The 16,969-nt window shown below is 37.4% G+C and overlaps 1 protein-coding gene across 1 annotated transcript in view; it reads left to right on the top strand.

Moving 5' to 3' along the window:
• LOC138855131 (protein FAM76A-like) overlaps positions 1-15,319 on the top strand; it is a 39,355-nt gene extending 24,036 nt beyond the window's left edge. Inside the window, exon 3 of the mRNA XM_070102538.1 lies at positions 12,559-15,319. Within this exon, the coding sequence (XP_069958639.1) occupies positions 12,559-12,799 (241 nt within the window). The 3' untranslated portion in view covers positions 12,800-15,319. The remainder of the gene's footprint in view (positions 1-12,558) is intronic.
• The last annotated feature ends 1,650 nt before the right edge of the window (positions 15,320-16,969 follow it).

Here is a 16,969-nt window from a genome sequence, read left to right as displayed (position 1 = left end):
GGGTCAGGTCAAGTCATGTGTTCTGAGGACTTGAGCTTTTCACGGTGTACTGTTCTGACTTGACCTCGACTCCTCCTCCTCCTCCCTCCTCCCTCCTCCCTCCTCCTTCATCCCTCCTCCTTCCTCCCTCCTCCTTCCTCCCTCCTCCCTCCTCCCTCCTCCCTCCTCCCTCCTCCCTCCTCCCTCCTCCTCCCTCCTCCTCCCTCCTCCTCCCTCCTCCTCCCTCCTCCTCCCTCCTCCTCCCTCCTCCTCCCTCCTCCTCCCTCCTCCTCCTCCCTCCTCCTCCTCCCTCCTCCTCCTCCCTCCTCCTCCCTCCTCCCTCTTCCTCCCTCCTCCTCCTCCCTCCTCCTCCTCCCTCCTCCTCCCTCCTCCTCCTCCTCCTCCCTCCTCCTCCTCCCTCCTCCTCCTCCCTCCTCCTCCTCCCTCCTCCTCCTCCTCCCTCCTCCTCCTCCTCCTCCTCCTCCTCCTCCTCCTCCTCCTCCTCCTCCTCCTCTCTCCTCCTTCCTCCTCCTCCTCCTCCCTCCTTCCTCCTCCTCCTCCTCCTCCTCCTCCTCCTCCTCCTCCTCCTCCTCCTCCCTCCTCCCACCTCCCTCCTCCCTCCTCCCTCCTCCTCCTCCTCCTCCTCCTCCTCCTCCTCCTCCTCCCTCCTCCCTCCTCCCTCCTCCCTCTTTACCTGACTTGTCTTCTGAGTTGCTTCCCTTTTCTCTTTATCACAACTAAATAGTGATCCATGGTAGACCAAACCTTCTAAGGCTTTTTCTCCAAATTAATTGTGAATTGTTCTAACCACATTTTTGTTCTTTGTATAATATGTTCTTATCTAGTTTAATATATTTCCTCTGATGGTGAACACTGCAGGCACAAGATATTATATAAAGTATTTTTGTTATCAGTTATATAATATGCATTTTTTTAGATTCAGTATTTCACATACTTAGTCTGATACATTGTACAGTGTTTCATGCTAAATATAATAACAATACACTTTCAATGAGTAAAGTGTGTATCTGCAATGACACATTAATTTGCCTCCAAACATTTTCTTGAACAGTCCACTCTGTTCTAGGATTCCTCCCATTCCACAAGACAGGCACTTGATTCAGGATGGGCTGCCATTTCTTGACCATAGAATTTAATGTTCCAACATAAATACTATCAGCTGGTACCACTCGTGTAGGCATTTAAATATTTATGCGGTATATATGTGCATGGATAATAAATTATACAGATAATATAATTTTGGTTCTACAAGGTGCATATAATGTGTATAAGCAAGGAAACACACTGCAGTATATATGTACATCTAATTTATGTCATTTAGCATCATTTTTTAAGTATCACTCTGCTTACAAACATGTCACATTACTGTGAAAGATGGTTAATTTCTATTTTAGAAATGGTAAAAACTTTATACTGTGTAGTACCAAGTAATTTCCTCTTACTATTGGGATGCACTCTGGAGAAAGATCTCAAAATGATTTTTACATTGTGAACCTTATTTCCTCAGACACTCGTATTATAATCAGAAATGTTTTCGAGGATAAAAATATTTCATATTTAGTATTATACCTTTCCATGTTTTATAGTGATGAAATTACAATACAGGTTTTGAAGGATGTTTAATTAAAGAGCCTGCTGGATGCCCAGGCATCCAGCAGGTATGTAAACGGCAACAATTGGCTCTTAGAATTTGGTGTGCTGTTGGAGTGTGAGCAAAGTAATATGTATGAAGTCATTCAGTGAAACTAGTTAGTTGACCCCTGAGTTTTGAAGGTGGGCAGCACAATGCCTGTGCTCTGAAGAATTGGTAGGAATGCTATAATTAATGGGTCACTTGAATCTTGATGTCTAAGTGTTTTTGGAAAAATTGCTAGAGAATGAGTAATGACGAATGTTATTTGTTGCAGAATTACCATTGGGGTGTTTGTACAACCATTCCTAGACATAGCAATTTGAAAGTATTAAGATATTCTGTTTGCTTTATAATTTTGTTAATTAAGAAAACAAATGGTAATGCAGGAGGATACCACAAATCCAGGCTTAATAGCTCGAACTTCAAAAATTTGTTAATTTTTTATCAAAACTTTCAGAACTAGAAGTCATATGTTTATCATTTAATTAATTATAATTTCCAGTGGTTGTAGCACTTACTACCTCCTCTTTGAATTTATTCCATTTTTTCACTATTTGTAAAAAAAAAAAAATCCCAGTATTCCTTCAGTTCCGTTTGAGGTATTAACCCTTTGACTGTCGAGACACCAAATCCTGAAGTGTCTGCGTCGCAAAATATTCAGAAAAAACATTATTTTTTCTTATGAAATGATAGAGAATCTTTTCCCTATGGTAATGACACCAAAAGTATGAAATTTGGTGGAAAACTTACGGAATTAAACTCTCACAAAGTTAGCGATCTTGGCGATATATAGGCATCGGCAATTTTGCCCACTTTGAGCCCTATTTTCAGCCAATTCCATTGTTCCAGTTGACCAAACTCGTTGCTATTTCTTTAGAACTTCATTTGTTCTATCAATTGAGTACAAGAAACTGCCCATTTACCAATTTCAACTACCCAATAAAGTGGTCAGAAATTGGCAATTTGGCCAATTTTACGCAAATTAAAAAAGATGCCAGTTTCAAAATAGGGTCCAAAATAAAAAATGCAGACATTCCTGGCACTAAAATAACATTTTCTCTGTTCATTAGTCACGTCTCCAGGCCCCTCTTATATTACTCTTGCTTTCTATTTTGAATTTTTATTCACACAAAAAATAGAACATTTACTGTTATGCAGACTATTGCATTATTGTAATAATTGTATAAGTAAAGTCATCCCATTCGTGACTGTGCATTAGAATGGCTAATTTGAGCTAATTTGAGCTCAATTTCAAGGTCCTTTCTGTAATGTGTATTTCTGTAATGTGTCTTCCAGTCTATCAAATGAGACCAAGAAAGCGAGAATACAACCATAAATACTATACGAAAATACACCTCAAATTCGGCATTTTAATCCAAAAACACAGTCGGAGTTTTTTTCTCATTATGCACTGCATGCTGCAGGATTCTTTTTATGCTGTGCACACTGACCACACAGACCCATTCTCTCACATGTGGGCCTACCAACTTTCTCCCACTTGATTTGAAGCTGCTAGAATTTTGGCGTATTAATACCTGACCGACACTGGCTCGTAAGACGTATATATACGACACCGACAGTCAAAGGGTTAAAAACTCTCCTTTATCTATTCATTCATATCCTTTTATAAACTTATATTTTGTTATATCTCCTTCTGTTCTATCAACCTGTGTGGGCATCTTTAGTGTTTTCAGCCTTTCATCTTAACTTAGTTTTTAGCTCTGGGATTCATTTTGTAGCTCTTCTCTGGGTTTTCTATTTGATCTGTCTGGTATCTTTTTTAGTTTTAGACACTGCACAATAGCTGCATATTCAGATTTTTTTTGTGTGTAATATATGTTGTAAACAGCTTTCATTATTTCTTCATCCCTATATTTGAAAGCTTGTATAATTATTAAGTTTTTTTTTTTTCTCAGTCACCCTACCTGCTGAGGTAGGGTGACCCAGAAAAAGAAGAAACTTTCACCATCACTCCATCACTGTCTTACCAGAGGTGTGCCAACACTACATCTCAGATGACCTTCCAAACTCTAGTATCCCCATCCCTCCTTCAGTGTGCATGCACTGTACTTCCCACCTCCAGTCTGGCTGACCAGTGTACCCTGAATCCCTTCATAAATGTTACCTTGCTCACACTCCAGCAGCATGCTCAGTCATAAATACTGCTTCTACTATCTGACACTCACACATACCTGTTGAATGTAACATACTCATTTCTCACAATTTAATTTAGATGATATGGTGGGAAAAAAAATAGCTCCTAGACTCTTTTCATTGTAAGAAATTCTCAAAATTTGATTGCACAGTCTATTCTTTGCTGTCAAATTTTGCTCTCTTTTTCATTAAACCACATCAACTACCATATAAACAATAAATTCCATCATTGAACTCTCACTCCAGTGGTGGTCTTTTAGGTCCTTTTTTCCTATAATTCAACTCACACCAACCAACTCCTAATTATTGCTAGGTGAAGAGGGGGATGCAGGTGTCAGGAGATTTGCCCATACATCTTCCCTCATCTGGGGGTTAAATCTTGGTCCTTTTGCATATCAAAATGATGTGTATACAAGTGATGTTGGACTGAGTAAATATCCGGGTGTAATGCTCACTCATGAACAGTTGCTTGAATTCAGATTTCCAATGTTTTATCAGTCCACGTAGCAGATCAAACCTTTTTATTAGATGGTGTTATTGCCATAAATAGGTCTTTAACAAGACATGAAGAAATGCTGTTTAAGGCAGAGCATTGTCTTAATAAAAAAAGGGGCTTGCTCTGCCATGCTTATTTCATATTACTAGTTTGTTGCCTATTTACCCAACATTGTTTCTTAATAAATGGATATTGTAGCTCTTAATCTGCTAATTTTAGAACTTTTTTGTGTGTGGAAGAAGGGAGAGAGGGTAAATTTCGGAGACATTTGGAGCAGTAAAAAATAAAGATGAAACTGTACCAGACTCACTGCATGACCCCAACAACGCTTTGGGGTGTCTTAACCCTTTCACTGTCTGTCATGTACGTATATAGATCTATGTCATTGATGCTAGGGTTCCTCATGTAGAGCTATGTTTTGAGCTCAGCTCCCTCAGATAAGCTTTGAGTGCTAAATTTTGCTTTAAATATGAGAGAATGGGTCTTTGTGGCAAGTGTGCCAGTATAAAAAAAATCCTGCTTTATGTGGTGCATAATGGGAAAAGCAAAACTCTGATCTCTGACCTTGAGGTGCTTTATGGTATCATTGATAGAATGGAAGATATACTACTGAAATAGAGATGATTTTGGTTGGTTTCATGACTGGAAATAACTTGTAATTGGGCTCAAATTAACAGAAATATGTACAGTACGTATATGATTTTTGCTGATTTTCCCGAGGACGAGGAATATCACCTTTCACCCCCCCCTCCATTTGTTTTACAGGTTTTCACTAGGTCTGATTCAATTGTTGGGATGCCATATATCATGAATAATTATTCCTGGTTATATTTCATTATCTAAGAAATAGGGTAAATCTTCATGTTTTGTGTAATGATGAATTTGGAATGGAAGAATGTGTAATATAGGAGAGGCCTGGGATGTGATTAACGAACAGAGTAAATGTTGTTTTAGTGTCTGGAATGTCTACACTGTTTATTTTAGACTGTTTTTAAATTGGGATTTTTGTTTTAATTTTGTGTAAAATTAGCCAAATTACCAACTTCTGTGTGCTTTATAGGGTAGCTCTGATAATAGAATGGGTAGTTTCTTGTGCTTAGTCAATAGAACGGAAGGCATCCTGGCGAAATAGCTAAAAATTTGATCATAAGTTCTGCTTATTGGTTTGCACTCAGTTGGCACAAGATTTGCACTCCCTGTAAGCTGTTAATCCTTTGGCAAAATTTAGTAGTAGATTTTGGTTTGTGAGCAGGATGTATGAGCATCACAGTTTCTACTATGATGTTAAATATGTGTTTTGAGAATGCCTTGTTCCATCGACATTAAACCTCTTTGGTTATGTTCGAGAAGCTTGACCTGCAGTCCCCTGGCTTGTTAAGATTGTTGAATATTGGGTAAATATCTCAATATTATTTGCCATTGACTTCAAGTTTTAGCTCAATTTGAGAAGGCTAAGTTGCAGCTTTTGGACCTGTCAAGGGAGTTGAACTGTAGCTCATGGTCCAGAGGCGCTGCAATTTCTTGGCCTACTTATTTCTTTAACCCTTTCAGGGTTTTCGACGTACTAGTACGGCTTATGCACCAGGGTTATTGACGTACTAGAACGCCTAAATTCTAGCGCCTTCAAATCTAGCGAGAGAAAGCTGGTAGGCCTACACATGAAAGAAAGGGTCTATGTGGTCAGTGTGCGCAGTATAAAAAAATCCTGCAGCACACAGTGTGTAATGAGAAAAAAAAACTTTGACCATGTTTTTGGATTAAAACAGCAACTTTGCACTGTATTTTCGTATGGTATTTATGGTTGTATTCTAGTTTTCCTTGTCACATTTTATAGAATGGAAGACATATTATAGAAATTGAGATGATTTTGATTGGTTTCACAATGAAAAGTACCTTGAAATTGAGCTCAAAGTAGCAGAAATGTTCGATTTTTACCAAAGTTCAAAAGTAAACAAATCATGCCAAGCATCCAATACACGTCAACTGGTAAGTCTAATATGTATTCTTTCACAAGTGTGTTGATATTATTTATACCATTTTTACATTAATGCAGTAGTCTGCATAACAGTAAATCTATTTTTTGTAAGAATAAAAATTCAAATGGAAAGCAAAAGAAATATAAGAGGGGCCTGGGGACGTGACTAACGAACAGAGAACTTGTTATTTTAGTGCCAGGAATGTCTGTCTTGTTTATTCTGGACCTTATTTGGAAATTGACATCTTCTGAAATTTGTGTGAAATTGGCAAAATTGCCAATTTCTAACCACTTTATTGGACAGTTGAAATTGGTAAATGGGTGGTTTCTTGTACTCATTCGATAGAAAAGACAAGTACACAGGAATTGGCTGAAAATAGGGCTCAAAGTGGGCGAAATCACCAATGCGTAAACATTGGCGAGACCGCTAAGTTCACAAGAGCATAATTCCGTAAGTTTTCCATCAAATTTCATACTTTTGGTGTCATTATGATCAGGAAAAGATTCTCTATCATTTCACAAGAAAAAATAATTTTTTTTTTCCGAAAAATTTTCGACCCTGAGAACAAGTTTAGGAGAGGGCCTCTCGACCCTGAAAGGGTTAAAGGAGTTATTTTGGCTACTAAGACTGATGTACTTCATTACCCTAACTCTTACAGCTCACTTCCTTGACCCTCTTCTCTACTTTCACACTTATAATATGCTGTACTCCTATAACTCTCTCCCTCATCCTTTCAAACTCTTATTGTCATTTCTCAAAAACCTCTGTTACCCCACTTAAACTCCAAATTTAACTTTAAACAATACTCCTCTGTACCATTTTTACACCAGTAAAACTTATCTTCACACTTCTCAAACCTTTTGGAGAATTATTTCTTGATACAAAAGACAGGGACATGAATTAATTTTGTGGTTAATTTGTACATTTTTTTTTTAATGTGAATGATAAATTCGTGTGGGTTATTCAAGGCAGTGAGTGTTGGTGGCTCACTCTTCTTTCTGTTAATCAGAGACATAAACTGTTTTCTCTTGTGAAATATGCTGGGATTCAAGGAAGTGGGGTTATCATAAGTTAGAATTAAAAATAAGTAAAATTTTTATGATGATGGTGATACAATTGTCTTACTGGGGTATAACTTGGTAATGTACGTAATACTAAGAAGAAATGATGGTGGAGAGAGGTGGTAAGTGCATGGAGACCATAATGCTGTTATTCTTACTTTACATGCATGACTTTGTGGTGCTGACATTTAACTTTTTTTGCTTAAGGTTAATACTACACACAAACTTGTCTGACCATTGAGAACTGTACAATACTGAAATGGGTGGAGGATCGTAAAGGGTAGGAGAAAAGACAAGGGAAGATAATGATGAAGAGGAAGGATGAGAAAAGAGGGAGGAAGGGTAAAGAATTTGGAGGAAAAATGATAAGAGGGAGGAATGGGGAAGATGAATAATAAGACAGAGGAAGGAGTAGGAAGGATAAGAAAGAAGAGAGGATGAGGAGAGCAGTGAGAAAGAGGATGATAGAGTGAGGCTGAGAAAGGGGAGGAGGGGAAGGAAAAGAGAATGAAATGATTAGTGTTCTCTTGGCCCTAGAACATCAAGAGTGTAAGGTGATAAAAGGGTCACTAACATTGCCATTTGTCACCATAGACAGATCCAAATAACTTGCTTAAAAATCATCTCATCTCTCAATAATAACCAAACCAACCAAAATAACTTCTAATCAGTTAGAAGCAACTCTCCCAAATACAGTGGACCCCCGGTTAACGATTTTTTTTCACTCCATAAGTATGTTCAGGTGCCAGTACTGACCGAATTTATTCCCATAAGGAATATTGTGAAGTAGATTAGTCCATTTCAGACCCCCAAACATACACGTACAAACGCACTTACATAAATACACTTACATAATTGGTCGCATTCGGAGGTAATCGTTATGCGGGGGTCCACTGTATTATATTATATGACCTCTAGTCTATTAAAACATCTGCCAGTCCATAAAATATTAGTTTGAACCATTATCTTTAATATTGTTTTTATGTGCAACTTCAAGATTATTATTCTTATACACCTCCACCCTGACTACCTTGCATTAGTATTAAGATAAAATAAAGATTTAAAAAGTTAACCATTCTTATCTTGTCTAGATTTAAATAGTTATTATGTACTAGGATTAGTTTGCTGAAATGCCCTGGCATGATAGTGGCTTTCTTAACAAATCAAAATTGCAATTACACATTCTAACCTTTGCAAAGAAATAAAATATTTAATTTTTAATCTTTTAAAGGTGTTATGGATTGCTAAAAGCATGTGCTTGGTAAACCTGCATTCTGTCTCAGGTTCCTGTTAATGTTGAGATAACATCAAATGCACGTTAACCCTTTTAGTGGCCATCATGTAGAACTGTCACTGAGACCAGGGTCCTTCATATAGTGCTATGTCATGAGCTCATCTTACTCAGATAATCTGTGAGCAGTGAATTTTGGCCTCGATATGAGACAATGAGTCTACACGGTGAGTCTGCACAGTGTAAAAACAAAGATCCTACCCCACGTGGTGCATGGTGGGAAAAGCAAAACTGTGAAAAGGCATTTAGTTTAAAATAGCAAATTTGAGGTATGTATTTTCTAAGATGGTTTTATTGGCTGTTTCTTGGTATCATTTGATAGAATGAAAGACATACTACCGAAATAGAAATAATTTTGGTTGGTTTCATGACTGGAAGTAGCTTGAAATTTGGCAAAAGAGTAGCAGAAATATAAAAAAAAAAAATTCCGATTTTCCTGAGGATGGGTAAGGCCCCCTTCCCCATCTGTTTTAAGGGTTTTTATTAGGTCAGATTCAATTATTGGTATGCCATAAACCATGACCAATCATTCCAGGTTATATTTTATTATCCAGGAAATAGAGTAAATCTTCTATTTTTGTGTGATCATGAATTTGAAATGGAAGGCAAGTTTAATACAGGAGAGGCCTTTGGATGTTTATTAATGAAAAGAGGAAATGTTTTAGTGCCAGGAATGTCTACATTGTTTATTTTCACTATTTTTAGATTTGTTATTTTTTCTAGTTTTGTGTAAAATTGGCCAAATTACCAAATTCTGTGCACTTGATAAGGTAATTGTAATAGTTGAATGGGTTGTTTCTTGTGCTCAGTCAATAGAATGGAAGGCATGATGTAAAATAGGTAAGATTTGGTCAAATGGAACAATGAGATTGGCTTAAAATAAGAATAAGTTGGCAAAATCGCTGATGGATGAATTGCGCCCATACCACTAACTTTGCACCTGCATAATTTCTAAAGTTTTTCCATCAGATTTTGTATTTTTGGTGTCATTACCTTCAGAAAAAGATTCTCTCCCATATCAGAAGAATTTTTTTTTTTTGAGGCTCTCTTTAAATTTTTTTAAGGAAGTCTTAACAGTACTTCTTGTTCGAATTTCCAAGAATGCTGTTTTGTGGATTGACTTAATATCAGCATGAGGAGACACACTAAAGGAAGATGGTCATTTGTTTTAGAAATTTAGCTCATGTCAAGCATCATAGTCTGTTTGCTAGAAATGCTAAAATACAGTAAATTTCTGTTTGGATAGCCAGGTAAAATGGATAAGGGAATAAACATGTCTGGATGCATAACATGTGTGGCTGTTTCTTGGTATCATTTGATAGAATGAAAGATGTACTACTGAAATAGAAATAATTTTGATTGGTTTTAGGACTGGAAGTAACTTGAAACTGGGCTTGGAGTAGCTAAAATATTCAATTTTTTTTTTTTTGTTAATTTTCCTGAGGATGAGTAAGGCCCCTTTCCCATCCTTGTCTGGATGCATCACATATGTGCAGATTATTTGTGTATGATGTTTTGGGACTTTTCAGTAAATAGTTTTTGCAAGAGGTAAAAGAATGTTACCTGTCTCATGGCTCTGGTTTGTGGTGTGTATGTGTGTGAACTTGGGATTGCAACTGCTGCTTCTGTACCCCTTTCTCTTTTTATTATTAATTTACTTGTTTTCCAAGCTTGCCATGGGTTCAAATCCTGTTCATTCCATGAGTAATTGATGACTGGAACATGTTTGTTGCTGTGGATTACACATGCTAGTGTTATATTCTTGCCAAGATGGTTAGAGGCAGCTATAAGATAAAGTTCCAGCAGTGTAGAACAACTGAGGGATGTTTAACACTACTTCACATTTTGCATAGTTAGACATAATTGCCTCTGCATGGAGGTTAATTACTCAGTGATGCAACCAGGTTTGACTCTTTCCTTGCCTCACCTGACATTACCATCCAGACCGAAGAAGTTCTTGCATTTCTTACCAACTCCTATTCTCCTTTCCTTCAGTGTGGTGTATATTCGTGTTTTGGTGTTTATTTCAAGGCTTGTTCTTGTGAGGAGTTTCTTTTAAAAAATTAAAATAAGATGTAACACTAGGTGTATGGCAATTCTTTCAGCAAGAACGATGGATGCAAAGGCAAAATAACGAAGGTAGTATCAGTACACATTGCCAGTCAAGGTCACCAGTTTAGAGATTTTCTGGTTTGTGGAACTAAATTTGAGTAAAGCATTTTTAGCTAGTTGGATAGATCATGCAGTCATGGTTATTTTTTTTATAATAAATAGCAAAGTATTTGATTATAAAATGAAGAGAAGAAAACCTACCATTGAAGCCTTTTGGTGTTACTGCCAAACATCTGTTTTAAAGAAAATTTAAATTTGTTCTCCCACATCCCTTGAAAAAATTAGACAATCTTAGTATAGTAATTTAGCAAGGAGTGACTTGGCTTCAAGCTGAGCATGCATGGGTATGCTGTGCACAAAGGTTGAAGCAATATAAGGTGCACTTTTGTAAAAAAAAAAAAAAAAGTATTTATATATTTATTTATTAAAAATGAATTTCCTGAACTCTAGTTCTGGAGGTTTGAAGTACTTTACCTTCCTTCACTTTGAAAGATGGGCAAAGAATGTTCAGGTTCTGGGGTTAAGGGTCCATGAACTTCTGGAATGACAGCTAGGGAATGATTGCTAGTGAGTGTATTCTCTGGGTCTACTTGTCTTGTAGTAGGTTACTGATATGTTTGCATATGTTTGTTATTGACTTGCAGAACTAGCAATAACTTAATTGTAAACGACTTGTAATAGATAAGATTCAAACCCATGGCAAACTAGTCCTAAAACTAGCTTGGTAGTGCTGTAACCACAAGGCTATGCAGGCTTAATAAGATTCAGTTGACTAGATACATTTCTTTATGCTAGAGAAGTTAGCAGGGGCTCTGTTGTGACCACTAATGCAAGTTTTATAAATAAATTTTGCACAGTGGTACCTCGAGTTACAAACTTAATTCGTTCCAGAGGGCTGTTTGAGTGCCGATACTGAACAAATTTTTTCCCTAGGGAATAATGTAAATTAGATTAGTCCGTTTCAGACCCCCAAAAATACGCTTACAAAAGCACTTAAAAAATGCACTTACATAATTGTTCGAGTTGGGAGCTATTCGAAACTCGAGGTACCACTGTACTCACATGGCAGCAATAAGATCTAGCTCCGGTCCATTCATAGCCGTTGTTGATGACTTGCCAAAATCATAATAATGTGACAGGATTCAAATTCATGGTAAATCAGTACTAAAGCCAGCAGAAATGTTTGTTGCTGTTAATTCAAGCATAATTTGTGTTTAAGCCATATTCTGTAAAAAGTTATCAGTAATTCACAATTACAGAAATATAGACAGTATTACCTGTATCAATATTTGTCTCAGAGACAGAGTTAGTGTTTATATTTTTCAGAGGTTTGGGCTAAATTGATGAGTTTTTTTTCTTTAACTGTAATTGACAATGTGATTATTAAAATTCTAAACCTGAGAGGCATGATTTAGATAACTACTATATCAATGAATTTTGATATACATACTGTAGTAAATAAAGTGATGAGTGCCAATGATAGATGAAAAATTTTCTTCATACTGGAACAAAGCGAGTGGGAGTTAAGGTAAATATTGGCTGAAGGGTTGCACAAGAAAAATGGTCCATTGTAGGAATCTACAATGATATACTGAAAGCAGTTTATAAAGAAAGAACTTTGGGATGAAGGAGGGTGTGGAAAATATTTACGTTTATTTTGAGTTTCTTTAGAGGATACAGCATAGATCAACTGATAAAGGTTTGTCTTACAAAACAAGGCACCTTAAAAAATTAAATTGATTTTATTAGCATTTTTTTTGTTGTATCCTATAATTAAATTGTAGACATTAAACTCATGTTTTTTTTGTTGTTCATGTACGTTCTTTGGGTTTCAGCAAAAGCAGCACAGTCACAATCTGCAAGAAATGTGAATCCATGGTAAAGCAATATGGTAAACCCTCAGCCTGTGAATACTGTAATGTTATAGCAGCCTTCATTGGTAACAAATGCCAACGTTGCACCAATTCAGAACGCAGATATGGTCCTCCTCTGTCATGTGACCAATGCAAGCAGAAATGTGCGTTTGACAGGAAGGATATTGACAAGAAAAAGGTGAGGGAAAAATGTTATTTTTAAAGCTAAAAATGGTGTGATTTTAATTATTTAGTAATTAGTTAAATTTAACTTTGGCACATTTTTTTTTCTAGAAATACAGTGTGAATACTCTTCCTGCCATGTCAGCAGAGGATTTAGTATAGCATATTCTATAGAGAGACTACTACTTTTTTTTTTTACCGGAGTTTATCTTCTGTAAAGTCATTCCCTGATATTTCAGTGGTTCTGAGGTATGAATGTTTTTCAAGGAACACTTATTCATCATATGTGTTAAGCAATTGCCATCTTTTGCATGTGAGTGGGGAAAAATGCATGAAACAGGAAAATGCTAGGACACAGTAAGCAAATGTAATAAGCTTTAAAAAAAAAAATGATGTTGGTATGGTTGCTTGAGAGGAAAATGTAAAAGGTTATTTTGAAATAAGGTTATTTGAATGGGGAATCACTAATTAATAAGCTTGAGGTTAATGATGAGCTTGTGGAAAGAAATCATAAATCACTTAGTTTCAATATATCAAGGAATTACCCAGATAACTGCAATCAAATCTCTGTCCCAGACTTTCGCTTGGCCAATTTCATGGGACTGAGAAATTACCTGGATGGGCTAAATTGGGATGACCTGACTATGGGTCAGGTAGGTGGTGTTGGTTGCCAGTATGACATTTTTCAGAGCATAGTTCTAGCTGCCCAGACAACTTTTGTTCTGAGTAGGGAAATTAGATCTGACAAAAATGATCCTAAATGGATGAACAGTAGATTAAAACATATCATTGGTCAAAAGAGTGGCATATGTAGGCATATCAGAAGAGGAGATGGGCAGTTAAGAAATCAATATATTCAATTAAAGAGAGAAATAAAAATAGGAATAAGAAAAGCAAAATGGGATTATGAGGCTAAGGTCGCAAGGGATTCGATGACTAACCCAAAAGGGTTCTTTCAAGTATACAGAAGTAAGATTAGGGACAAGATAGGCCCACTTAAGAGTAACTCAGGTCTGATCACTGACAGTGATAAAGAAATATGTGATATTTTCAATACTCACTTCCTCTCAGTTTTTACCCAGGAAGATACTAGTGAAATTCCAGAAATAAATTATGTAGAGCAGGACAATAATAAACTATGCATGATTGGGATAACTAGTGACATGGTCCTCAGACAAATAGAGAAATTAAAACCTAACAAATCCCCAGGCCCTGATGAATTGTTTGCAAGAGTTTTAAAGGAATGTAAAGAGGAACTTAGTAAACCTTTGGCTAATCTTTTCAACATATCACTACAAACTGGCATAGTGCCTGATAAGTGGAAAATGGCAGGTGACAGGTCCTTAGCTTCAAACTATAGACCAATAAGCCTTATCTCCATAGTGGGAAAATTTATGGAATCAGTAATTGCTGAAACAATTGGTAGCCATCTTGAAAGGCATAAATTGATTAATGAATCTCAACTGGACAGAGATAACAAGTCGCATGGACGTAAACGATGCCTGGGAAAAATTCAAAACAATGTTCACTACCATCCTTGATAATATTGCTCCAGTTAAAGAGGTTAGGATTAAATGAAGAACTGAACCCTGGATGACTACTGAGATATTAGATAATATGAAATTCAGAGACCAGCTGCTAAAAATATTTAAAGCAAACAGACAGGATATTGCAGCACTAAATGAATTCCAAAGGGTGAGGAACAGAGTGCAGAGGCTTATAAAAGGAGCAAAGGCAAATCACTATTGCTCAAAAATTGAAGAGTATAAGCATAACCCCAGAAAGCTCTGGTAACAACTAAAACAGTTGGGGTATAGCCATAAACCAGTAGATAGGTCTAACATAGTACTCACTATCGATAACGAGGTATGCCACGAAACATCTAAGGTGGCAAATTGCTTTAGTTCCTACTACACATCTGTTGCATCAACACTAGTAAGTAAACTACCAGCTGCATCAAATACCTTTAACACAGACTCTGATAAGTTTCAAACATACTATACCAATAAAGGGGTAACCCCAAACAGTTGTCAACTAGTAAGTGTATCTCATGACTTTATTCAAAAAGAACTAAGTAGGTTAAACCCAACTAAGAGCACTGGCCCGGATAACATCCCGTCTAAGTTCCTAAAAGATGGTGCTTCTGAATTGTCAGTTCCTATTGCTCACATAATAAATCTATCAATCACCACTAATACCGTACCGGAGGGGTTCAAGGAGGCCAGAGTTACTCCTATCTTCAAGAAAAATAGTAGGTCTGATGTAAGCAACTATAGGCCTGTTAGTATACTCAGTATAATATCCAAAATTCTAGAGAGGTCAGTGTACTGTCAAGTAGTTAAGTACCTTAATGACAACAACATTTTCCATAGCTATCAATCGGGCTTTAGAAGATCTTACTCAACCGACACCTCCCTAATTAATCTGATGGATTACCTGAGAACTGAGATGTCAATGGGGAACCTCATTGGTATGGTACTGTCAACCACAATATATTATGTAAGAAACTTCAAGCTATCGGTATAGGTTCTGTAGATTGGTTTAAGTCCTACCTTAGCAACAGGAGACAAATTGTCAAAATCAACAAAACGGAATCAGAACCCCTGCCGATAGCATGTGGAGTTCCCCAAGGAAGTATTCTGGGTCCCTTATTATTCTTATGTTATGTCAATGACATGCCTATAAGTGTCAAGTGCAAACTCCTACTGTATGCAGATGACAGTGCTCTGTTAGTGTCAGGCAAAGACCCACAAGATACAGTGGTCCCCCGCTTTTCGTAGTTCCCGGCAATCGTAAAATTCGCCAATCATAGGGGTATTTTCGTATAAACATGGACTCGCTTTTCATAGGTTGACTCGCAAGTCGTAGTTCGTCCGGGACGCGTATGCACGGCGTGGGCCAGGGCGGCAGCCAGTCTGGCATTGTTTACCAGTGAGCGAAGGTCCCCTCGCGCGCTCCAGTGAAATATTTCATAATATTCCATTTATTTTAGTGCTTGCAAGTACTAAATAAGCTACCATGGCTCCAAAGAAAGCTCCTAGTGCCAAGCCTGTGGTAAAGAAGGTGAGAAATACGATTGAATTTAAGAAAACCATCATTGAACAATATGAAAGGGGTACAAGTGTGGCCGAACTGTCCAGGATGTATAAGTAACCCTACACAACTTTATGTTCCATAGTGGCCAAGAAAAATGAAATAAAGGATGCTGTTGTTGCAAAGGGAGTAACTATGCTGACAAAAATGAGATCACCAGTACTGGAAGAGGTTGAGAAGTTATTATTGGTGTGGATAAATGAGAAACAATTAGCAGGAGATACTCTTATGACTTCGTTTATTTGTGAAAAGGCTAGGCAGTTGCATGAAGATTTGGTAAAGAAATTGCCTGCAAATAGTGGTGAAGTGAGTGGATTTAAGGCCAGCAAAGGCTGGTTTGAGAGTTTTAAGAACCGTACTGGCATACACAGTGTGGTAAGGCATGGTGAAGCTGCCAGTTCGGACCACAAGGCGGCTGAAAAATATGTTCATGAATTCCAGGAGTGTAGATGAATGGTTCAGAGAACCGACATGTTGATAAATTAGACACATGTGCAACTCTTGGGTATCTTCACTGAGGAAACGCTTCGCCACACAGTGGCTTCATCAGTCCATACAAAGGAGAATCTTGAAGAACAGGAGGAGAATGAGGTAATCAGTCCCTCAACCTTGAGTCGATGTGATCAGTCCATCAATCTTGAATAGAATTCAAGATTGATGGACTGATCACATCGACTCAAGGTTGAGGGACTGATTACCTCATTCTCCTCCTGTTCTTCAAGATTCTCCTTTGTATGGACTGATGAAGCCACTGTGTGGCGAAGCGTTTCCTCAATGAAGATACCCAAGAGTTGCACATGTGTCTAATTTATCAATTCCAGGAGTACATAGAGGCTGAAGGACTGAAACCTGAACAAGTGTTCAATTGTGACGAAACACGCCTCTTTTGGAAGAAAATGCCAAAGAGGACCTTCATTACACAAGAGGAAAAGGCAATGCCAGGACATAAGCCTATGAAAGACAGGCTGACGCTAATGTTCTGCGCTAATGCTAGTGGGGATTTCAAAGTGAAGCCATTACTAGTGTACCATTCTGAAAATCCCAGTGTGTTCAGGAAAAACAATGTTATGAAGAGTAAATTGTGTGTGTTTTGGAAATCTAATAGTAAGGCATGGGT

This window comes from Cherax quadricarinatus, chromosome 82 (assembly GCF_038502225.1).
Source record: "Cherax quadricarinatus isolate ZL_2023a chromosome 82, ASM3850222v1, whole genome shotgun sequence".
Classification (NCBI taxonomy): domain Eukaryota; kingdom Metazoa; phylum Arthropoda; class Malacostraca; order Decapoda; family Parastacidae; genus Cherax; species Cherax quadricarinatus.
The sequence above is the reverse complement of the archived record's forward strand: the minus strand, read 5'-3'. Positions and strand labels throughout refer to the sequence as shown.